This window comes from Halichoerus grypus, chromosome 5 (assembly GCF_964656455.1).
Source record: "Halichoerus grypus chromosome 5, mHalGry1.hap1.1, whole genome shotgun sequence".
Classification (NCBI taxonomy): Eukaryota; Metazoa; Chordata; class Mammalia; order Carnivora; family Phocidae; genus Halichoerus; species Halichoerus grypus.
The window spans coordinates 46,535,722-46,561,522 of NC_135716.1; the positions used below are offsets into that span (position 1 = coordinate 46,535,722).

General features: G+C 33.8%; 1 protein-coding gene across 1 annotated transcript in view; it reads left to right on the forward strand.

Annotated features, from left to right (window-relative positions):
- MMP16 (matrix metallopeptidase 16) overlaps positions 1 to 21,678 on the forward strand; it is a 282,542-nt gene extending 260,864 nt beyond the window's left edge. The window contains exons 9-10 of the mRNA XM_036101312.2: positions 4,830 to 4,945; positions 11,798 to 21,678. Of these exons, the coding sequence (XP_035957205.1) occupies positions 4,830 to 4,945; positions 11,798 to 12,132 (451 nt within the window). The 3' untranslated portion in view covers positions 12,133 to 21,678. The remainder of the gene's footprint in view (positions 1 to 4,829; positions 4,946 to 11,797) is intronic.
- The last annotated feature ends 4,123 nt before the right edge of the window (positions 21,679 to 25,801 follow it).

Sequence of the window (25,801 nt, forward strand, 5' to 3'; positions counted from 1 at the left end):
AAAAAAAGAAATGGTCCTATATTTTGTGTAACTTAAGAGAAGCAAGTGGTCTTGGCTCTGTAGTACAGAAATGAGACAAAGTAGGATGAAGAAATGGCTGTGTCATGTGAAATAACCCTTGGAGCCACTTTTTGTTCAGTATGAATTCAATATCCAGCAACATCCCATTAAAGTATGGCATTCTAGAATTTTCTATAACTTTTTTTTTCTTAGCAGAGAAAGGATTTAACAAAATGTTATACCATTACATGGACAGTTTTTGTCTCTTATGGATATAACCCATGATCAAGTCAAAAAAATGATGAATAAATCTCATTTCTAATTATAATTTATTTTGAAGCACTGATTCACAGTGCTTTTCTCAAAGAATCAGCAATTTAAAGTCAATTCTACAGTAGAGATAATGGATATATGAGAAGAAAGAGAACTTAAAATAGCTTTTATCATTTGCTGACTCTCCTGCCAAAATTCCAATTTTTTTCCATTATAATATCCAAGTTGTAACCCCCCAAATGGTTCATTTACACAGATTTCATCTGAATATGTTAATATGCTTCTCAATGAACCCCTAAGCTCATTTTTCAGGAAGAAAAAAAATCAGTGGGATGAGCTTTTTGTTTTCACCAAAATATGTTCAAATATGTTGGAAATTAAAATGCAAACCTGTATTTATGAATAAGCCTCAGCACCTCTTATAAGGCAGCTCTGAATATAGTTAGATGATTCTAATCACATTCATGTTTACTGGATATATATCAAAGCTGCCACACAGCAGATAACCTGAGGGTCCAAGCCTGTGTTGAGTATTTCAGAGATTGTGAAATGATCCCAAATTATAGTTTTGCATTATCTGTTAGTGATGAAAGAGAAAAATTCTGATAAATTCATACCAGAATTATGTTCCTACAAGAGAGTGTAATAAAATTCACATTCCATTTATATTTTCTTGAAATGTGATCTCTATGAATCTTATGTGCCTGGCTCAAAAAAGTATTGATGGGTCAATGGATCTATGAATGAACAGAAGGAGAAAAGAAGGAAATTAGACTCAAGCAATATATCTTAAGAGTTTGAGAGACAGCACTAAGAGTAAGAATGCCCTGCCAAGGGAAACAATAACAGTAATATGCTAAACTATGAACCCAAGAGCATTAGAGTCTCAACTCTGCAACATTTCAAAAGAGCAAATGTGATTAAATCATTATCTTTTAATGCTCTAGCATTGACTGAGTTGAGTGACCATACATACTAAATCTATGTTTAGGACATCATCATAGAAAACACTGTAATATGCAATACAAAAGATTGTTGAGGGATTTAAATGAAAAATAAAACAATGTATGTGTATAAATTTACTTTATAGCTACAAAAACCTACATAAATTATTGGTATTGTTACAAGAACGTTGTTACAACTATTCCTCAGAGAACAACACTGGTTTCTAAGTATGTAGTTAATCTTTTTAAATCACATACAGGGTGTGATCCCATTGTCCCCAGGATTTTTAATTGTTCCAAACTTCTGGCTTAACAATATGTAAAAGCTTACTTTAAGTTATAGCTTATATCTAAAAATGGTATTTATTGTAAAATATGTCATTATTTAATCTATCATGGAGGGAAAAACCCTACCAAGTAAACTTTGATATAGTATCTGTTGTAAAGTGCATTCTGATTTTAGTGATGTAAAATGTGGAAAAAAATGTTTCTTAGAATCCAAAAATAAGGCATTTGACTAGTTCTCTCTGAGAGGTTTTCTTTGTGGTCAAGTGCAGGAACTAGTTGCCGTATATTGTGAACCCCACTGAAATATTTACTTGAGAGAAGATATCTTGAAATTTTGAGTGTGATCTCAACCACATTAACCATTCTATATTCATCACAGAATGTTCTGTGAAAAAGAATATTCACAAATATTTTTAAAGCAGATGATCCCATGAACTAAATGTGAAAGAAATATACTTCAAAACTGGTAGAACAATACGCTAATGATTCTGCCTACTGGTCTTCAGAAAGACAGGCCCAGTTACCTTTATATTAGCTCAGTCTTCTCCATGAAGCTTTTCCTGACCTTTCCATCGGATCTGTTCTCATCTTCTTGTGATAAGAATCTGCAACAAATACCTATATGAGGGTATTTATCTTTTTGGATAAAATCTGCCTTGTGGTTACTTATTGGAATACTTTCTGAAACAATATTTTTCTCTTTTCCATTTAAACACTGAAAATGGAAGAGTTGCTAATATTCCACATGTTACTTGAGTGGATATTTCTAGGGAATTATAGCAAAACCTAATGTACAAAACCCCACAACTCTGTAGATAAAGATTCTTCCGTAGGCCTAGAATAAAAAAAAATCCAGAAAAGACCATAAAAACTATTTTTTTCTGATTTCAGCCAAAGTGCCTAATCCCAAGATAATGCATTAAGTATGTCACTTCCCAAACCTGTGTTGGTAAAACACTAGCTTTAGCAGATGTTAAGAGATGTTTAGTGGGAAAAAAGACAAAAGGTTGTTACATAAATTTAAATTTGGAAAACATATTTGGTGTGCACAGAGGAAAGAGTAGGGACTTTTAAAAAAAAAAAGATTTTATTTATTTATTTGACAGAGAGAGCACAAGCAGGGGGAGCAGCAGAGGGAGAAGGAGAAGTAGGCTCCCCACTGAGCAGGGAGCCCGATGTGGGGCTCAATCTCAGGACCTGAGCCGAAGGCAGACACAACCAACTGAGCCACCCAGGTGCCCCAAGAATAGGGACTTTTAAAATCAGATAGAACTGGTTATAAATCTAACCCTCATTGTCCTCTTAGAATTCTCCTCTCTTAAAAGGGGACAATGATGACTATCTCATATGTTTGTTGTGATTAAATGAGATAATGCATAGATCATATGCCTGCCTTAAAGTATGCAATATACAGGAAACTGTCAATGGTTTCACCCCAGTTTTGTCATTCCTTTTGAACATTCAAGACATAAACTCATTTAATTCTTAGAACATTTTAAACAATAATGAGTGATCCAAAGTAGGTCTGATTACAGTTTATTCATTGGATGTCTAGCAGTTCTGTGAGAGTGGCTCATGGGCCACCCTGTGAAGGCATGGAGTTCTGAGAGTTCTGACTCTTGGCGAGTTTTCCTTTTATTTGTTCTCCTATCTATACACTAAGGACTCCAGTCAAGACCTGCCCTAAAGTCTACAATATACCCAATTGCCTTATCAACAATTCTTCACTTTGATGTCTTGCAGGTACCTGAAATTCACATATCTAAAATCAAACTCATGATTCTTCAAACCAATCCAACTTACCTTCCCCCATTTCTTTATCTTACTGAATGGCAACATTATTCTTCCACATGTTCAGGCCCCAAATTCTTGAGTTATGCTCAACTTCCTTCTCTCACATCCTGCATTCAATCCATTAGTAAGCTCTTTGGGATTTTCCTTCAAAATATATCCCAATCTCTTGAATTATCATTAACTCTACAGTTTACATTCTAGTCCAAGGTTATTGCAATGACATCCTAATTGGTATCCCTGCTTCTATTTTTACCTCCTTAAATCTATTTAACTCACAGCAGCCAGCATGTTCCTTTCAAACATAAGCCATATCTTGAAGCTCCCCTGCTCAAAATCTGTGTTGGCTTCACATATCCCTTAGTGGAAAACCAGAGGCTTTGCTATTGTATAAAGGTCTATCTAATCTTAGACTCTGGTTCCCACTCTGACCTTTTCTTCCATATGTTAACCTCAGCTTATTTTAGTTTATGAGAATAAACTAGTCACCCCAGCCTCTTTGTGGATGCTTAAGTACTCCAAGTTTGTGCTTGCCATGGTAACTTTCATTAACTAGTTCCTCTGTCTGGAAAGTATTTCTCCCAAAAACTATAAATGTTGTACCTCACTTCTTTCTGCTCAAATGTCTGATAAAGAAAGGACCTCTCTGTCCACTAATTAAAATTGCTTCTCCATATTCCTAGCTAACTTTAACTGCTTGTTTTCTTAATCTCACCACCTCCTATCACCTCCTATCACATGTATTTACTAATAAATTGTTTTATTACCTATAATCCGTACATATCCTAAAATACAAGACTGATGAGAGCTGGAGAATATCTGTTTTGTTCAAAGTTATATCTCTGATACCTAAAATATGCCAGGAACATAAAAGGTACTCAGTAAATATTTCTTAAATGAATAAGTGAATGAACAAATGAATCAAGATTCTGCTAAAGATGATTCCAAAAAAACAAAAGTGCTCTGCTGCCTAAGAAAGATTTATAAAAGAGCACCTGGGTGGCTCAGTCAGTTGGGTGTCTGCCTTCGGCTCAGGTCATGGTCTCAGGGTCCTGGGATTGAGCCCCGCATCGGGCGCCTTGCTCAGCGAGGGAGCCTGCTTCTCCCTCTGCCTGCCGCTCCCCCCTGCTTTTGCTCTTTCTCTCCAATAAATAAATAAAGTCTTAAAAAAATTTAAAAAAAAAAGAAAGATTTATAAAAAGTCATGAAACCTCTTATTTATCCATAGGTTGGTGATACCTTTTTGAATCGTAAATATATTTAGCAAACACAATGTATTTAGCTAGAATTTTTTAATTAATTTTAGCAGACTGAATAAATATACAATAACAAAACCCACTTTTAACATGTGCAAGAAAGGAAACAGAATGAATGCTGTTTGTGTCCAATGTCTTTCTAGCATTTTTAATCAGTCCTGTAAATCATTAACAGATAGCATAGAGCAAGGATTTAATGAATGTTAGCTATTACTGTGTATACATAATTTCCTTCCCTACGCACGTGTTTTTTTGTTTTGTTTATTATCCTTTTTAGGTATTGGAGATACAGTGAAGAAATGAAGACCATGGATCCTGGCTATCCCAAACCAATCACAGTCTGGAAAGGTATCCCTGAATCTCCTCAAGGAGCCTTTGTGCACAAAGAAAATGGTATGCAGCATGTGCATTATATTTTTCATGAGTTTACTAAATATTTCAACAATGAATTCTAATTTTTCATTATGTTAAATTAAATCATTAGGGAGTACCATACTAGGGCTATAATGTATTATATTTACATGAACTTTCCATCCTAGATTTATGTTTAATATTATGCTCTAGATGTTTTTTAAGCTCAGCTTATTTTAGTTTATGAGAAAAAAATAAAGGCAATTTTTAAAAATGGTGGGTGTGGATACCTTCAAAGTAACATCACCTATTTTTCTATTAAAATTCCTATAAAGTTAGTAACATACATAGGACAGGAGCTGGTCACAAGGAAGGTATGTTGTAAGTGTGGGCTGAGACACAAAGACACCTGGCAATTGTGCACGTTGAAGATTTTAATTTTTCATGTATCAGCAAACAGGGAAGATCCCAACTGAATACAATCAGGCTAAGTGACTGTATGATTGCTTAATAGCCAGAAGCAGAGCAGAGAGCTGCCCACGTTCCTTGCTCTCCATCTCAAGATTTGAGTTTCAGCCAGATCCTAAGTGGAAAGTTAGCCAAGTGAGGGAAAATCCATATACTCCTATCTGTTGGCATATGTAAAGTCTCAACATCTCTCTCCTCATTCAGAAAGCTGTAAATAGAAATAAACCATAATAATAATTCAAAATAGGATTTATACACAATATTCCAGAACAAAGGAAAGAAATCATTCTGAAATACATAGAAAAAACATACCTGATCCATCAAATGATTTATAATAGGAACCATAAGAAAATTATATACCATACCGGTCCTCAATAGCATGAAAAGTCTATAACATATGCAATAAGAATAAAGTAAACATCATTTGCAAAAACAAAATTAAATATATCAGGTGAGGAAAGAACAAAAAAGTTAACTGAAGAAATAGGAAAATGAAAAATAAATACCATCACTGAAGATTATAATTAACGATCAGCATATTGCCAGAGTTTAAGACAACTATACACTGAGTGTAAACCTGCAGGAACTGTGACCCAGGACCAATAAACACCAGTCAGAAAAGTCAAAGTACACAAACTGTATTTTGACCCTTGTTATATGAAATGACATACTACATTCTGTATGATAGTGCCCCACAAGTAACATGCTGTAGGAGAGGCAAAGTCAAAAAGAACCTTGAAGCCCTGATCATAGCACTTGTAGAGAATTATAGATTTTGTGTATATTCTGTTGGTTCAGAAAATTAAAGGACCAAGTTAAGATACAGAGCCTGTATGTGTTAAAAGCAAAAATCCATAGAAGAGGACAGATAAAGAAGAGAACATATCTGTCAAAAGGGTATCAATAAGAAAATGAAGGAAGTAACAGTGCAGTCACATTGGAGGCAATTAATCAGATCAAAATAGGGCCCAAAACTCCAACTATGCAGATGAGGATGAAAAGGACCAAGAAATGAAAAAAAAAAAATGTGAAAAATGATCACATGGAGGCAGAAAATTGAGATCGCCCCTACGCATTATAGGTGTCACCAAGGAAGAAACTAGAGAGAGGAGATTTCTTGAGGTTAGAATAAAGGGGTTATTAAAGCCCAGATAAAACCAACTCTAGCTAATATTTACAGAAGTCTTAGCACTGCTCTAGACTGTCTTCAATAAAAGTTATCACATTCCGTACAAAAATAGTGCAAAGAAAATTCAACCAAGATCTACTGCAGTGTTATTAACTCTAGGAAGTTTGGTAATAGTTTCTTATTTCTTGTCTTTATTTTATTAATTTTCTAAACTGAGTTTATCTTTTAAGATAAAAATAACTTTTAAAATAAGTAATAAATTGTTTCAAAAGATTGAAAAAGTAGACATAATACACATAATCTTAATTCCTTACCACATTAATGGTTTTTATTTTCCCTGTTTCTATATACAAGGCCACTAATATCTGAGATTTGATTTAGATTCTCTGGGAATAAATCATATTTATATAAAAATAACAAAAAAAAATCTTGCTCCCCTGCCCCATGATTTTTCATATTCTTTTCCATCTGAATATTTAATAATACTCATTCAGTATAAATCAGTGAAATTGTGCCGAGAAGTATATTCTAAACTGAATCAACTCTTTCATAAATGGTTTCTGAACAACTATGAAGCAACATATCAAAATTTTTAAATTAGACTATGTAATTGTATTCTCTTTATGTTATATTAATACAATTAACAAAATACTATCAATTTTCACAAAAGTGAAAATTTTATGTGTTGTACAAAACAGGACTGAGACTTCCAAGATCATATTTCCAAGAGCATTTCCCCAAGATCTTCCCACCTCAAGGGTCAATTACAAAAGAAAAAAAAAATAACAGTTTTCTTATATTCAGAATTTCATGATTTCTTTTCACATAGCAAAAAATAACTTTGTAAAATACTGACAAATGAAGCATTTTGGGAAAATCAATGCTTACAAATGAATACAAACTGCAGATGAAACTGCAATATATCTATGTCTTCTGGACCTTTCCTGGTCCAGCCCCCTCTTTGATATCCCTCAACACTGAGCTCACTCTTCATCTTTCAGAATATTCTCCTTGAATATCCTTTTGTGATTACCCTATCCCTTGTACTCAAATCTCATATTACAATGATCAGCTTATATGCTCATTATCCCCTCTAGTGCAAACTGTTTGAAGGCAGTCACATACTAAACATTCAATAAATATTAGTTGTATAAATAATTTTATCCCTCCCATTATTCTAAAAATTCCCTCCCTGGAGGCGATCTCTCATCTGTCTCAAACCCTTGTTCTGTACAATAGCAATATCAAAGAATCTGGAAGGCTTTGGTCTATCAACAGCAAATTCTCCACTTTTTATTATCTACAAATTTCATGCTTGTAGCTTTTTACCTTAAATTCATACTTTACACAATTTCTTCCCTTAGGTTTGTGTATGAAAGATAACAAGTTCAAATTACTAAGTAAATGCATTTATATTTATATTTTGACTCAGAGTAATCCCCTGTAACTCTATACACAAGAAATTTGATAGTCATAAAGTTGGAGATGATTGAACACTGAATGTTTTCTCTGGTCTATCCTTCCATTGATACAGGAATTTCTTCCTTGGAATCTTCTCCTAGTGATAATCTTAAACAAACAAATGGAAGTCCACAAATTCAGCAACTCAGCTATAGAATTTTGAAGGGTATTTTTCATATTAAAGTGGAATGTGCCTCCATATACACCTACTGCTATTAATTCTGCCATCTTTACAAATGAAATATGAATTCTTGTGCTATTTATTGAATGCCTATCATATATCAGATATACTACATAAAGTCATTATCTAATTTAATTGTCCAACATAAATACCTTTTTATGTCATTTATTATTATATATAAATGAGGAAGTTGGCATCAGTTTAAGTAACTTATTCATAATCATAAAAAAGGTAAGATTATATATTTGAGGTTTGAAACTAGAACAATCTAGCCCTACTGAATGTGCTGTAATGCACTATCTGCAAAGAGGAAAAGTTAACACCTTTCTCTACAGTATATCATTAAAGTAACTGATTATCTGTCATGTCTGGTTAAATTTTTCATCTTGTCATACTACACAAATCCAGGCTTTCTCAGAATGTAGCTTCCTGAGCCATCATCCTCCTGCTTTTCACCTGTAAAACCATCTTAATTTAAGTATTTTTCATTTTTCTCTTTACTTTTAGTCCTTGAAAATACAACAATCTAAATGAGATCTGACTCATGCAGAATATAGTGGAATGATTTCTTCTTAGCACTCATTATTTGACCATGTTTTAAGCAACAGTGAGTTTTTAACATATACTAAAGTTGTAGTAAAGAACTGCTTCATTCCCTCTCCTTCAAATTGTCTCTATGTTAATTGCTGTCAAGCCGTACCACCTAGGTATTCTATATTCCCTCCTTAGAAAATGCAATCTTAAGGCATATACAAGACTCTACTTTTCAAACTGTTGCCTTTCATCTTGCTGATTGCTGTTAAAATAGTTTTGACTATTTTAGCCTATTAAATTAGTTTTGACTCTTGATTCTGTTGATTTGCTGTAGTCCCTACTCCCCACTCTCATTCTCTGTTAAAATGTACAAGTGTGATTTAAACACATATTTCCACAAGAGTCAGTTTATTCATTCACATTTATTAAATACTAATTAACTTCTTACTAATAAACATATAAAAGTGAAAGACAGAGAACACACAGACATTGTCATCCAGGGACATCTAGTAAGTTAGAACAAGACAATTATGACAATTACATTTTAGGACTAAACAATAGAAAAGTTACCAGTAAAATCTGGTCAAATATGGGAGAAAAAAAGTGATCACATAATACATTACAGCCCCCCTGAATTCCTTCTCAGGATTTCTCAAAAAGTAATAATTCGGGTAAGAATTCATCTGAAGTTGCTATTCTTAATAAGCATAACATCTACAAGAGTATATCATCAAAGCTATTTTTAAAAAGGAAAAAAAAATGAGTACATAAACATTTCTTCCACCAATGGCTATTTCATATTTCTCATTACTGAATGAGATGAATATTGTGGGATTAAGGTTTGACAGATTTCTATTGCAGGCCACTTATTTTCAAATACTTTTATTATTTAACTTCTACTGACTAGACTTGTTATCTCTAACAAGTATATTCAGTAAACTACAATTCTACTCCTGTATATGGAGTGTGCTACTATAAAATTTGGCCTGCATAAATATGAAGATGGAAACTTCTGAACTTTTGTATGGTACCAAGTAGGTTCACAGTAATTAGCTTTAACTAAAAATTAAAAATGAGGACCCTTCCAGCTGTTGGTTTCCAGTTTATAAATATAAGAAGTATGTTCACCTGTTTTGAAGGTCTGTTTAATTCTAAATCAATGCCATTATTCAACAGTGATTGTCTAATGTACTATTATTTGGCAAGTCCTCAACATTTCTTCATCCAAGCTTGTTGAGTAATTACATTGGATTTCATTAGTGTGATCAAATACCAGCTCCCTGCTGAAATATTTGAATCTACATCACCTGTTTTCACTTGGCATGTTACTCTGATTGCAAAACTGCCCTTCGAAACGAAAAGCAACAGCAGATTTTTATGGCATTGAACAGAATGATTTCCAAAATGAAGTGACCTGAAGTGATGGTCTAGCCTAGATGAAATTTTTTGAAAGGTGTCAGTTTTTTGTTGTATGGGTTTTACCTATCACAACCTGTGGTGTTTAATCAGGAAGCGTTTGTTAAAGGACACGGTTTTTAGAAAAATCATTAAGTGTTCAGGTCTAGAACTAGATCAAGATTTAAATTCTGCTTTCACCAGGACTTAGACATATTATCTTATCTCTAAGCCTCAGTATCTTTGCCTGAAAAGTATAGGTAAATAATTCTACTTGACAGAGTGGTTATGAGGATTAAAATATGTCTTTACTGAGCTTTAAACACAATACTTCTTCCATAATAAGGTTTAATAATACAGGATAAAGAAAACCCTCATTAATGATTACTAACCCTAAAGTAGGCATACTATTCAAAATAGCTCCCAAAATATAGTTTTTAAGTAATGATAACATTAAAATATTTCCTCTTGGTTTCTTGAAGTTTGTCTCAAAGGAGGAATTAAGTCCAATGAGTGCAGTCACAAAGAAACTTGACATGAAGAAGCTCTGGATGAAAAGAAAAACTTTTTTTTCTCCCAACAAAAACAACAATTTAGGGAATAGTCCTAAGAAAAACACACATATTTGTAGTTTGTCACAAGCTTTCAAAGTCTATTATCTGCATCCATAATTTTGGAACATAAGTCATATGTATTGCTAGTTACATGAACCTTCCACATACTACATCCTCCCCCATGAAATATGTTAGTTGGAACTATTAAAGTTAGAATTATAGATTTATTTATAGTCTATTAATCCTTTATTATATAAGTAAATAAGAATGTTAAGTGAAAAGGGCAAAAGGAGTAGGGACAAAATGGGTATGATCTAGAGTCAGAAATAAGGTTAGTGCAGAAAATACTCTAAATACCTATTTACTTATTAAGATTCCTAGCAGACAAAGAAAACATCTCTATAGTTTCATGACTTATGAATTGTTATGATTTTTTGTCCAAATGACAAAAGCAAACCTAGTGTTTAAGTACAACTGCTCCCAATACTAAGATGATTAGAAATTTCCCCTGAGGTGTTTCCTGGAGTGGCCTCCTCATAATGCATTGTACAATGTCTTCAACAGCAGTCTGCGGGGACCTAGTGCTTCAACTCATAAGGCTGTTTCAGCATATTTCAGTATAGGTTGGTATTATCACCCTGATGGGTAAATCTGAAACTGCAACCTTACAAGTAAGAAATAGGGTAAAGCTCTCTTTCCAGACTAGGAGTAGATGTGTTCAGCATGAACTTTCAGCTGTCCTCTATAGATATTTTGACTCTTGGTGAAGCTTTCCATAGATAAGCATTAGAGGGCACAACTCCAGATTTATTTCAACAGAGAGCTAAGCTGAAGATAATGTTTTCTTCCTACCAAAATGGAAGGGCCTTAAAATACATCTTTTAGGGGCACCTGGGTGGTTCAGTTGGTTAAGCGACTGCCTTCGGCTCAGGTCGTGATCCCAGGGTCCTGGGATCAAGCCCCATGTCGGGCTCCCTGCTCAGCAGAGAGCCTGCTTTTCCCTCTCCCTCTGCCTGCCGCTCTGTCTACTTGTGCTCTCTCTGTCAAATAAATAAAATCTTTAAAAAAAAATACATCTTTTAAAAAGTAGCCTAATGTAAGTTAATAAGAATTTCTATACATATACACTTTAAAAATAAGTGGTACCTATGTGTGTGTGTTTCCCCCTCTAGGCTTTACGTATTTCTACAAAGGAAAGGAGTACTGGAAATTCAACAACCAGATACTCAAAGTAGAACCTGGATATCCCAGATCCATCCTCAAGGATTTTATGGGCTGTGATGGACCAACAGACAGAGATAAAGAAGGACACAGCCCACCAGACGATGTAGACATTGTCATCAAACTGGACAACACAGCCAGCACTGTGAAAGCCATAGCTATTGTCATTCCCTGCATCTTGGCCTTATGCCTCCTTGTATTGGTTTACACTGTGTTCCAGTTCAAGAGGAAAGGAACACCCCGCCACATACTGTACTGTAAACGCTCTATGCAAGAGTGGGTGTGATGTAGGGTTTTTTTTCTTTCTTTCTTTTCCAGGAGTTTGTGGTAACTTGAGATTCAAGACAAGAGCTGTTATGCTGTTTCCTAGCTAGGAGCAGGCTTGTGGCAGCCTGATTCAGGGCTGACCTTTCAAACCCAGAGGGTTGCTGGTCCTGCACATGAGTGGAAATACACTCATGGGGAAGCTTCCATGATGCACAGTATCTGCCGTTCTTCAGTCCTTTGTCTTTCTTTGTCATTCAGTTCTAGGCCTTTCCTCTGCACGCTCAATGCCCAGTAAATTTTCAGGATTAACTAAAGAAGAGGAAAAAAAGAAGAAAAGATTCTTCTTAAAGGTTTCTAATATTATTTTCCTTCTGAAGTCTGAGCCCATATCTGGGGGAAAAAAGCAAAATGGAAAAACCCATGAATTTTTTGCTTTAAAGCAAAGAAAAAAAGTTTAAACAAAAAACCCACAATTGAACTTTCAGGAAAGTGTGAAGACCCAAAACAGCTTTGTCTCCAAAGAAGATAGCTCTCTGACTGCTATGGATAGTCTCCTACACTTCATTTTTGTCAGGTGGGAGATCTGGAATACACATGCAGGACTTTAGACTGTTGGGACAGCCATTTTCCAACAAACAAGGGGCCAAAATATCTGCAATATAGTAACAGCCTTAATAATACATCCATTTTTCGTTTTATACAGCTGTTCTCAGCTATGTCCTCAATGTTTCATCACATTTATATTCATAGCTATATTCAAACAGGACCTTTTGATTGTTTTGAAGTGTTTCTAATCCCCTTCCTGCCACCTGACCCCTACATCATTGTGATAATCTCCCCAAATTGTATTAGGCCATTGCCCCAGGCCTTTCATGGGTCTGTCAGGAATATTCATTAAGAGCAAGAAGCAGTATGTCTCCAAAGTGGTTTAAAGTGACAGTTATTTTACAAGGATATGTGACACTAGTAATACATTGGTGTAACCCTTTGAGAACTATCAGACCAGCTTTCAGAGTCTTAGGATTGTCAGTCTTGCTATCTGGTAAATTATAGAACTGGGCAATGGTAAAAACAGGCACGGGTTCAAGAAGTTCAGGTTTTTAAAACAGATATCCTATAACCCCATGTAATTTTTAAGCGATTTGCGGTACTACATAAATGCGTTTATAGTAAACAGAAATGTTACTTGCCAAAAATTTTTCTGGCAAATAAAAAGGTATTTTATTAAGAAAATGTAAGAGTGAAATTTTATTTGAAGAACTGATTATAATAGCCTAAGTCTTTTTTTCCTTAGACATATTGAATTTGTTTTAAAATCCATTGCATGAAAATTCAATTTGCCTTGGTACATGCAGTTAGCATTGCCATTTTAAAAATGACTTAAAATGATGACTCTGAGATTGCATGAATATCCTCCAGTACATTACTTATTGCATGTCAACCATAGTTCTCAAAGGGTTAGTGTGGCTTCTGGCATTTAGCCATCCATTTGATCACTGACAGAGCCAAGAGACCACCAAAGCATTTCATTGTTGAGTGTAATTTGTCCTAACAGCAGTATTGTCATTTTCATGTGACCTGCAGAGCAGGTTTGTATCAATATTTTTTTCCTAGAGAAAAGTCAGCAACTGACAGACCTCTTTATTGATTTTTAGGAGCTGCTTCTTGCAGTGAAAGGCTTTACAGCCACTGGGCTGTGAACTTATTAGAGATGGTCAGACGGAATGCACCCCATGAGTCAGACATTGGCTTTGTGTGAAAGCCAGCTTTTGAGGGGATTAGCTTTTGAAACAATGAACAGCTTGCCTTGAACTTGATTATTGATCTGTTGACTGTCATTAACAACAACTTAAACATTGTCTTCTGTGAAAATTTTCCTTGAAGAGTCCTGTTCTATGTCTTTGCCCTTTGACCTTTAACTTGCAAACTGGCACAAACTGAAGGAAATCTGGTATTGCTTCTCCTTTGGAGTGTTAATTGTACTCTAAAACCCTAGTAAGCATGAGCTGTTTCCTTAGAGTAGAGAGAGAGAAAGAGTGTTGATGGTGGATCTGCAGATGGACACTTTGCTATTTACATGCACACTCGAAAAATGCCCTATAGGTAGAAGTGACTTTTAATTTTCCTTTAATATAATTTCAAGTCTAAATTCATCATTTTAAGTACAAATATAAAACTATAGGGGAAAAAAAACCTCAAAATACTTGAATGGCCAGTGTGGCTTTTATACAAAGCAGGAATTTTATACTAGTAAAAATTTCTTACTCATTTGCTAATAATACACATTTCCAGATGATTTTTAATGAGTGTAGGTACACATTCTTATTTGGAAATGGATAGTTTGGCTGCCTTGAATTTATATTTATACTCAACATAGCATGAAAATTAGAATGTCTTTTGGTTAAACAACATGTTTATGAATTGGTTTGGGAAAATATTTTGTAATCATGGGTGGCATGCTGCAAAGCCTTTGCAGATTGTTATTTCTTACAACCTGAACATACATAATGTAAGGATAAGAAAAAAGAAGTTAAAAAAGAGGAATGTCTTTACAGCAAAACATTATGCAATGCAAACTGTATTTTGACAAGATATCAGAGATTATGTATGTGAGGGCCAAGAAAGAAAGCACGGGGAGAGGACCAAAATCAGTCCCATAGCTTTACTTCAGTGCTTCCATTCTAGATGATGCTGATATTATAAAGAGTTAGCCACTTCTACTGAACATGGAGGACTATATACATAAGCTCACTTATACAGTGTTTGCTTATGGGAGGGTTTAATCCTTTTAGGACCTTGATGTCAAGAGAAAAGATGAATGGAAATTGTATTTTGCTAAACATAGAAATGAGGAACTATGTCATTTGGGGACATGGGTAAATCATTGAGGAATTCCATCAACCTGCATTAAACACTGATTTTATTTTTTTTCTAAAATGAGAAAGAAACTGAAGAAGCAATCTTTTGCCTCTTTACTCATTTGTCACAATATCCTGATCCATCATAAGACTATAAGTATATAAGGGCTAGAAAATAATCATAGCATTAAGAAAGGAAAGACCCTATCATTATGCTTGAATTTTGAAAATGTCATGGATAAGTGTTGGGTCATATTTACTTCAATATGAAATGAGATTTATGTGATAAGAAAAGGCATATACAGCTTCTCTCTTTACTAGAATAGTTAAATTTTCAGGCTGTGAGACTACAAGAGATAAGAAAATATTAAGTTCCATATAATCACAAACATCAAGATTCTATTTGTTTATTGTATACAGGGCACTTTGTGAGTATGGTTGCTGACTCCTCTTCCACTGGGGTTTGGGGAAAAAAAGCCTCAATCCTATTGGAATAATGAAAGGGAGAGTGACCAATTGGTCTAGCAAATAAGAATAGTGATTCAAAAACAACGTGGGATAAATTTCCATGGGTCAACAACATAATGTACCAAGTTCAGTATCAATAGAAACTTACAATCTATCAAATATTTTTCATCACACATCATTAATAGCATGGAAAGTTCAGACCTAGGGTTTCTCAAATTGAAAAACACATTCATGATCACAAAACGTAATTCTCCTTCTGTTTCATTTTTAATACTTTAATATAAACACAAATGTAAACAAGGTAATGTTCCTTACATAAATTAACTCTATAGTCTATAATTTTAGCCAAATATTATTGTTCTGTATATTATTAACTGGACTGAAATGAAGTATTAAACAGTCTGTATTCCCTGTAAAGCAGTAAATCTACATCAGACCATAGAGGAGGTTGTGAATTTAACTATTGACCCCTTTTAGAACAAAGTGTCTGCTGACATGGCAATCAGAACAGGTGAATACAGAAACTCTTTACAACTGCAGAGATACCATAGATAAATTAGAGAACATTATATGATACTAGCAAAGACAACTTCTGTTATAAATCAGAGGGCAAGGCTTTTCTGAATCAGATGTAATAAATTACTAAGTAATAATTTACAGAAAATAATTACTAAGTAATAAAGGATAGAGACTGATTTACTGAAATAAGCAAATGTTACTTTTACTAGTCAGATTGGTGGTAATCTTTTTCTATTGACACAATTTGTTTCATATACGATATACTTATTTTTATTCCCTTTCTGTGGGTAATTAAAAAAACACAATGTGGTGGATGACAACACTGCCCAACTTCACTGGTAGTTCCAATATGTGGATGATGTGTATATACTGGATCCTAGGTATAGTAATATAATACTTCCAAGTTCTGCATATTATGCTGATATCTCTAGTATCAAATACACGCCCACATTTTGTGAATCTTACATAGAGTAACAAATGTGTCCATATTGACTAAATTCAATGTGCTATCTGAAGAGAAATGGATGTTATAATCAAGTAGACTGAGCTAACACAAGAGTCATGAAAAGATCTTTTTTTTTTTTTTTTTAAGTTTTGGAATTATTTCCAGAAACTAATAAAGGCGGTGATTTACTGATAGTATTGAGTCTGTGAGATTGTAACATATACTGAAACAACCTCGTGGATGGCGGTGAAATCTTTTTCAGCAAACATAGCAAAGAGTTCATTTAATTTTTGATGCTCTCAAGAGCACATTCCAAAACATCACAGATGTCAAAGAGAACATGCCATCTAAACCAAAAATGTTAAATTCAGATAAGCTATTTATAAATAGCTGTAAATATAATCTCAGCCAATATATGATATCACAAAAGGTTTCAAGTCAATAGTATTAGAGGATTTAATCATTCCATTGCATCTCATGCACCTTCATGATATTAATTTATTTTGACTGCAGGTTATATAACTGGGAAAGGATATGTATCTTTGTTTTAGGTTCCTTGTTGCTGAAAAGGGAACCAAAGCTACATCAGAAATATTTTATCAGTTATATTTTAAAAATTAGAATTTTATATGATAAAGAAAACAGCAACCAGGTGGAGCACCACACCATAAATATGAAAATTAAATACTATATATATTAAATATAATGGAAATGGAGGAAAAAAAATGAGTGTTTTGTAAAATATAAAAACATACTACAGCACTCCTTAATACAACTGGAAATTCTACTTTAGCAAGTATAAAAATAGAGAAAAATGCAACTTCAGGCTCTTCATGTTAGTAATGGGTATGTGATATATCAAGGTATATAATTAGCCAGTGGTTTTTAGATGTTACCCTGCATAAACATATCTGATACTAATGCACTGCCTTATAGGCTAAAAATGTCAAAAGTTAGGTGTTCAGTAACCTCAATTGGAAAGATATATGTTAGAATCTCCTGAGAAAAGCCATTTCTCTAGGATAGAAATTTACCTCAGTAATCACATAACATAAACACTTGGCATAGTAGCAAAGAAATTGCCTTAGTGTTCTAATCTCACCTAATTGTAACCTTTGTCTTTCTGTCCTACTCAAATCATTTTTTGTTTCCACTGGTATCATTTTGAAATGATTCAGAGATATTTCAGGTCAGATGAATAACATCAATTTCAAATATCTCAACATTTTATACGTATTTCTACTTTGAAATTTAAACCAATAGTATATAAAGCCTAAGAATGAACACTGATCCAAACACTGACAAATTCACAGAAATTGAGTGAAAAACATATATTATAAAACTTGTCAATATTCTGGTAGAATACTGAAGTAGCAGCCTTCGATTTTTAAACACAATTGTGAGCTTATAATTGGACAGAAACATGCATCTTTTTTTAGAACAATGCTAATTCTTTATATGAAGTAAGGGTATAAGATCATGAGTACTGTAAAATAGTACATAACTAAAGCTCTTAAAGGAAAATAAAGGCATACCCAGTTAACTCATGGTTAGTGCCTAAGTATAAAAAACATATGAAAGATATTTATGAAGATTTCTAAAGATTATATGCCTTTCCAATTTAAAGAGCAGTGCGTCTTAAAAATCTGTCTTATACTAACATTGGACTGGGGTTAATATTCAAGTTTGCACTCAATGTGGCCTTACATTCAAGGGCACACTGGCATTGTAAGACAAATACATCATAAATTAGAATGTTGTGCTGATTCACATAACTTTGCCATGTGCTCTGCTATAGAGCTGAATTTATATGCCCTTAAGAAGGGAGAAGAAAATCAATTAAATATAGATATGAAAATATGATAATTGTATCATGTTAGGCCACTTAGCTTCAGAGTAAGATGTCATTAACCCTTATTTCACATAGAAAAACCGGAAGGAGAGAATGGTGAACATGAATAAAATGATTAACTTTTCGACTTACGAAGATGTTTCTTGAGTATTTTATCTACTTGTTTTTCTCCATGAAAAAAAAAAAATCACACAAAATACAGACATATCTGTAGCATTTGGTCTGTAGCTAGATTTGATCCCAGGCATAACACTTTTTGACACAGGCCTTTTTATAAATGCCTCATATACGATGAAGCTTTGGTGAGATGTGACTGCATGGTAGGTTGCTTTTTTTCTAGGATAGGATATGGTGCTGCTTGTTCTTGCCACATTTTATATGAATATATGTTTCTATGTTGGCCTGTCTTGCTAAGATATGGATGAATAAAGCCTGGTGTGAGCTGTCTATTTGCAAAGTCACTAGAATGCATGTTTCATTTGTTCTTTCGTAATGCCAATTTGAACTTTTTCCCTCTCTATATATTGATAACCCAGTTGTGAAGGTAAAACATAGTTTCCTTGAATGACTGATTCAATCCTTAAATCAATGTCGTAATTTTTGCTACCACTGAAACACCACCACAGAGGCCACATTATTGCCTGTCTTCTCACAGCTCTTTAGTAGGTCCTACTGCCTGGGTAAAATTAGGGTTGTTTTTGGTTTTGGTTTTTTGTTACTTCTTTTCTATCCGAAGTGGAATACGTTATTCTTTTCTATGTTCATAAATACAAAATTTCACAATCTTAGTTACTTTGTTACTTTCAAACAAACCTGATTTCTTAACAAGGATGATTGGGTATCTGGTTTTTCTGCTCCTCCAATCCTGAAATTATTTGTTTGCTTTCTGTGTGTCACCCCAGAATACAGATGGTTGGGAGGGATATATTATTTTGTATTGTCTTATGTAGTCTGTGCCCGTATTTGCATTCCTTTCCATTTCCACCTTGCCCCTTTTTTTTTACAGATTTGATTTTCCCTTCTGTTTATGAAAACCAGAATTGAGCAGCACCATATATCAGACATGCGCCCAGAAAATATATTTTTGTTCCTCAGTAATTTCCTTCACAAGTTTCATGCAAAGACAGTTTCCAATCAATTTCACACACCTTCCAATCTCTTACATTGGATTCTAACTTTTTTAGAGTTATTCCCCTGAAAAAAGTGAAATGCTGAGTATGAAGGCTGTTGTCTGTTGATAAGCCAGCTAAGGAACTTTGCTTTTGGAGAATGTATCTTAAATAATTATACAGGAAAGTAAATACCATAATATAGTGTTCTGTTTAAGGTACATCATGTGTACATGAATGCCTAAAACCTCAATTCTGTATCTGTTTCCCTTTATGTGTAAATTACATAAATTATATATTATAAAGAGAGAGAATGAAAGAATAAGGGGTATTATAGTGGCAGCTTTTTGCTGCACTGGTTTTGACTGCATCAGCATTTTTATTGTGGACCTCTATTTTCAGGGGTTTTAGAGACTCACCCATAAAAATTTGCTTCAGGCTTAAAAGTCTTGAAAGATTTTTTTTTAGGTATATAATTTTAAATAAATATATTTTGTTTTTATATTATAGGAAGGAAATAAATGGAGTTTACTAGTTCAAATTTGTGCTACTATAACTTTTAATAAACCTAATTTTTAGCAAAAAATTAGTCCATAGTCTATTGATGATTTTTTAAAAGAATCAATTATTGATATTGAGAAAATTGCCTGCTTCATCAGTGTAGTAATCTATCTTCAGGATGTTTTAAAATCTGTATACCTATATAAACATTATCTTGATTCCAGTAGTGGATCAGTATGATAATGAACACAATTATGCCATCCATATGAGCTATCTGGTAATATAGATTTGGAAATATATATATAGTGTGTGTATGTGTATATGTGTGTGTATATATGGTGTGTGTGTGTGTATGTATGCGTGTGTGTGTATATATATACATACACATACATATTTAACAGATTAAGGGGAAAAAGCTCCCATAAATTTAGTTTGTCAAATAACTACCATATGCTATATTAAAAAAATAATTGCACATACATTTGTCTTTCAGAGCCAGAATGAGATGCAAGCAATTGCAAAGGAAAGTTGTCTCTTGGGTAAACAGTAGACATTTTATAGTTTCTTATGAAAATTACTTTTCCTTTCTATATTGTGGTTATGGGAAATTAAAAGAATGTAATGCATAAAATAAATGCAGACTTTATTTAAATAACATTAAAACATGAAGCAGAGAGAAACAGTAAGAAATTAAATATTTAGGCTATTATCTCTTGGTTGTCTGACAATACTTGCCTTTATTTTAATTCCCCATGATATTTTCAGTAATGGAGAGGATATTAAAATCTAACTTTAAACTTCTGGATTGTTCACATTACATTCAACACTACTTCATTAAGTTTCTGATAATATGTAGTCTTCTATGTGCAAGGAAAGAAATAAATAACTCATTTATTTGCTGAATGAGCTTTAAGGTTTGCAAGTTGTTAGTGGTTTTTTTGCCCACACGGGATTCTATACATTTATTAACATCTTAAATCTGGCATATATATATTTTTTTTTTCAGATAGCTTCTACTGACAAACACAAAGCTTGTTTGTGTGCAAATATAAGGCAAATAAATGGTGCTAAAGTGTATTATGACTGTCAGATATAATCAGGCAAAATTTTGTGGTGCTTAATTTTTTCATTGATTTTATTGATCAATGCATCGAACAGTGTTTATTATTCACAAGTTGTCTTTTATTAGTAAATCAAGGCCTCATAGCACATTGTTAAATAAAATGGTTGATTAGTCTATGTAACAGCTCACCAAGCTACTATCTCTTCAACTCCTTATAATGTTGCGTCATTAAAGGTCAAGGGGTCATGCTATTAATCTCATCGCTGTAGACCATTAACATGACTGAACTTTTCCACGAAGTACTTATGTTTACAATGCTATAACCCTTTGACTGCTGCGGCAACCTTTAACCACACAAATGTCACAAGCTAGAATCATCAGCATGGTTCTTGCCATGGCAATCAAAGAGTTAAGGGCTGTGCAGTGATTTGTTTTGTATTTATTAATTTATATTTATTTTGTTTCCATTCAAGGAGGGGACTTGGGGTGGGGCAGTTTTTGTCTGCTGTAAGTGTCTTAACCTAGGGACGGGTTAAATGGCTTTTTATACTATTGCATCTTCTGTATTTACCATCAATTCATTGTGTTGTAATTAAAAAAACTGTCAATAAATAAGAGAAAAGAAAAACAGTTCATATACATTGTGGTTTTACTCAATGAATGATATACATACATTTATAACTAATATGGAGGCTGTGATCTATAGCAGTAGACTTTACTATATATTCCTTCCTAATCAATATGAAACAGAAAATGAAAATTCTTAAGTAATTTAGGCCAAGATTTCCGGTGTTTCCCTGAATGAGCAAGTATATTAAACTGGCCATATCAACTGGAGAATTGTTTATGGACTAACTAGATGCATGTGACGGGCCAAGGACAGGAGCAGGAAGCATCACTGCATCAGATGTATATCAGGCAAGTAGCTATGAACATAGGATTTGTTAAGACTTCATCACTACCTAATAAGAATAAAGAGTAATTTTTGGATAGGTGAGTATAACTTATTGTTTAAAGTCACACATCATGACTGTCTAGGTAAATTTAATCAAAGGAGTTAATTTTTATATCAAAAGTCTTTGACAGAATCCCATTCAAGAACTTTTTTTTTTAATGATAGGACTACAGGAAAGGATGGCCATGAATAACCATGAATAAAGAACTGACTCGTAGAAAACATAAGCAAAGATAAACATTTCCTTATCTACATTTTCATAAATTATCTTGAACACAGGATCAACTATGAAATCTCTTACAATATCAAATACTTGCATGTAATCAAGTGCTGAAGCAAGAGTTTCCTAAAAATCAAATCTAATATGTATCAATTATTCCAAATGGTCATCTGAACTTTAGGAAGAATTAGGAATGCATACTGGTAATAAAGAAAAATATGTTCTTTCATGCAAAAATCAAGACTCATCTATGCACCAAGAAACTAATCTTATAAATTTTAATCCACACATAAAAGAGGAGCACTGAAGCAAGGTACCTAAGACAATCATAAGGGATTTCATTGTCTGAAGTAATAAACAGTAGACTAGGGGGACAGAGAACTGTTTGTATTCAGTCTTTGAAATCTGCTTCTAAGGTGCATCCCTGAGAACTTGCATATCTATCTCAAAGAGTTTAAAGGAAGACTCATAGATAAGAGTTGTTGGACTTTTGAAACATGTCAGCCCATAAGAACCTAAAAGGTTAGCCAAGCAACAATATATTGTATTTTTATTTGTAAAAGGCTTTTAAACAAAAGATAACGTTTATTTTTATAAGGCTGTCAACAATATGAAACCATAAATAATCAGGCAGAATTCAAGAATAAATCTTTTTTTTTTATTATCAAAGAGGGGGAAAAAAGCGAGAAATATCGATCTAACCCAGTAAAGTATTTTTCTTACATACCTGTATTTTATTTATTTAATATCAAAATATAGCATTATATGACCTATCTTGCACGATTGTTGCCATAATCAAGGACCAAACTAGAATGATACTATATAGCATGCTACAGAAACAAATACCATTGAGGTGAATGACAATGTTTGCATATTTTAAATCTTTTACACAAAGTATTTGAATGGGCAGAACTTCATTCAACCCAGTTTGATGCCCTCTGCCACCCCCTCAATTAGTTACCTCAAAGTGTCACTAGCTCTCCCCCTTCCTTCCTTCTTCTTCCTCTTCCTTCTCCTCACCTTCACCTCTTTTCTCTCTTCTCTGCCCCCCTTAATTATTCTATTCCTTGAAAAAAATATATCTAATTCACTCCTTTCATGTGTTCTTTACACTCATTCTTTAAAATTTTGTGGCACTCCTCACCACTCATTTTAAATTTAAATGATATATTTATAACTAAACCTAGTCTAATTCTCTATCTTACCTGGCTTCTTATGAGTATTTAATACTGACAGTTACTCTGCCATTAGTACTTCTGCTCCTTCAGGTCAGGACCTATTAATTTCTTATTCCTTTCCTATACCTAGAGCTGCTACAGAAGCTAGCTCAAGTCCATGCTCAGGAAAATGTTGGCTTCTAGATATTAGGGCTTAAAAATCTTTTCCCCTACCATATCTATCTTTTTAAACTAATTCTTGTGAATTTACCTAAGTCCCCTATATGTTCTTAACCTCTTTTATTCTATACTCTCTCCTGGACCCTGCTGCACAAGCATGGCTTTAGCTTTGTGGATATGATGTCTCACAAAATCCAGGTTGACAATTTTCACCCACTTGCTGGACAAACTAATCTGGATTTTTCCTCTGCTTCCCAGATTCAATCTCCTAAATATAAAGCATCAACATCCCTTTTTCCCCCCAAAATAAGCATGCTTCCTCCTGAATTATTTATTAATACACTAAATTCTCTTGGTTATTTATCCATGAAAATATTGTGTTCTTGGCCTTTCCCTTTTCCCTTGCCTCTGATGTCCCCCCTTTTGATATTTACCAGGTCTATGAATTCTACTTCAACAATATTATTGGCATCTAATTTCTCCTTGACATTCTTGTCCTAGTTAGGGTTCATAACTTATTCCCTTCTGAATCTTCTTGCCTAATTCAATCTCTTTCTTTTCTAGCCTATCTACACATTCCTGGCAGAACAATCTTCTCAAATTAGAGTTTGAATCATATCAATCCTTTATTAAAACAAAGATTTTATAGGAAGACCCTTAAAAATCTATTTTTAACTTGCTTTTCAAACTTTTTCACCAGTATATATTTTTATACCTAAACCATCCAAATACGTGCCACTCCTCACCCATAGTTTGGTTCGTGCTGTTCTCTCTACTTTGAATTTCCACTTTTCCCTTCTTTATCTTCCCTGATCTCACTGAACAGATAAAATTCCACCAACTTTGAAACCTCATATTATCTCCTTGCATTTTGTTTTGCTTAGAATGATCCCAGTATAATTATTAACATTGCACCTCCTCTTGCTCTTCAAAAGTCTTCCATTTTTAATAATAAGTTATATGGTCATACTCATGAAATAAATTTTGTTTTAGACAAAATCTATAATTTTACATGAACTTAAACCATTATTTCTTGTGAATGTCTAAGCCCTTAGGAACCACATTCTTCTTGGTTTGTTTTGTTTTGGTTTTGGTTTTGGTTTTTTTTGGTCCCTCCTCCAGCATCTAATTCAGTGCCTTAAATGAAGAAGCTCTAGAAATGTTTACTACACTAAATTAAATTGTATTTTTAAATTTTGTTATTATAGAAGTTTTATTTTGCTTTGTTATATATTCTCTAACCTGTTTTCTAGGAGTCTTATGAATAAAGATATTTTAAAGTATTTGTTTCCAAGATAAAATTTTTTAAGGAGTTGACCTTGATTCTTTCCAAGGCATTACTTTTTTCCAGACCTCATTAAATATTGTTTATCAAACCATAAAGAAAGCCTCAAGTTTAGGCTAATCTCTTTTTAATATTTACCTTTTACCTCTAATAGTCACCTTTTAAACCAGAGGAAATTGTCCAGGAACAGTAGCCAAGTAAAAGTGGGAAGACTCTTCGGGAGGCATCAGTGAATAGAGAATGTTATCAGGACTTAAAATATTAAAAAAAAACAGGGGTGCCTGGGTGGCTCAGTCAGTTAAGTATCTGACCCTTGATCTCAGCTCAGGTCTTGATCTCAGGGTTGTGAGTTCAAGCCCCATGCTGGGCTCCACACTGGGCATGGAGCCTACTTAAATAAAAATAAAATATTCAAAATATCAAGGTCTGCTTACTTAAATGTGTGCACAGGTATAAGAGAAATGGTTATTCATTTTCTTATCATATTACCTTACAAAAGAGACAATGTGAAAAGACTTTGAAATCGTAATCATTCTGCCTACTCAAAGGAAAATGCAGTTCAAACTCTTGCAGGGCTAGTGTTGGGTCTATAGGACAGGATGTTGACATAGTGCTCAATCTGGAAGATTTTAAGTAAGAGTTTGGTGATGGGTTCAAAAGGGAAAGAGTCAAGTCACAGACAAAAGGGACGACACATAAACAGTTCAACAGCAAAAAAAATTATTTGTTGCTTAGAATAGTTATTGGCCTTTACACTAACAAGAGCTTTCACCAGAGAATTCTTTATAGATTTTACCTGGCATGTAACATGTGTCTAAAAGCAATAGCAACACTTTCAGGTCAAATGATGGATCAGGAACAGGCATATAATTTCACTTCCTCCAAAGCCCTACTAAAACTATAGAAAATGGATTTTCTTTTTCTTTTTTTCTTTTCTTTTCCTTTTTTCTTTCCTCTCCTTTCCTCCTTCCCCTCCCCTCTCCTCTCCTTTCCTTTCCTTTTTTTCTCCAAAAGACTTAGGAGAAGGGAATACAGGATCTGAGAAGACAACAGCAACATTTGGGAAGCTGGAAGCA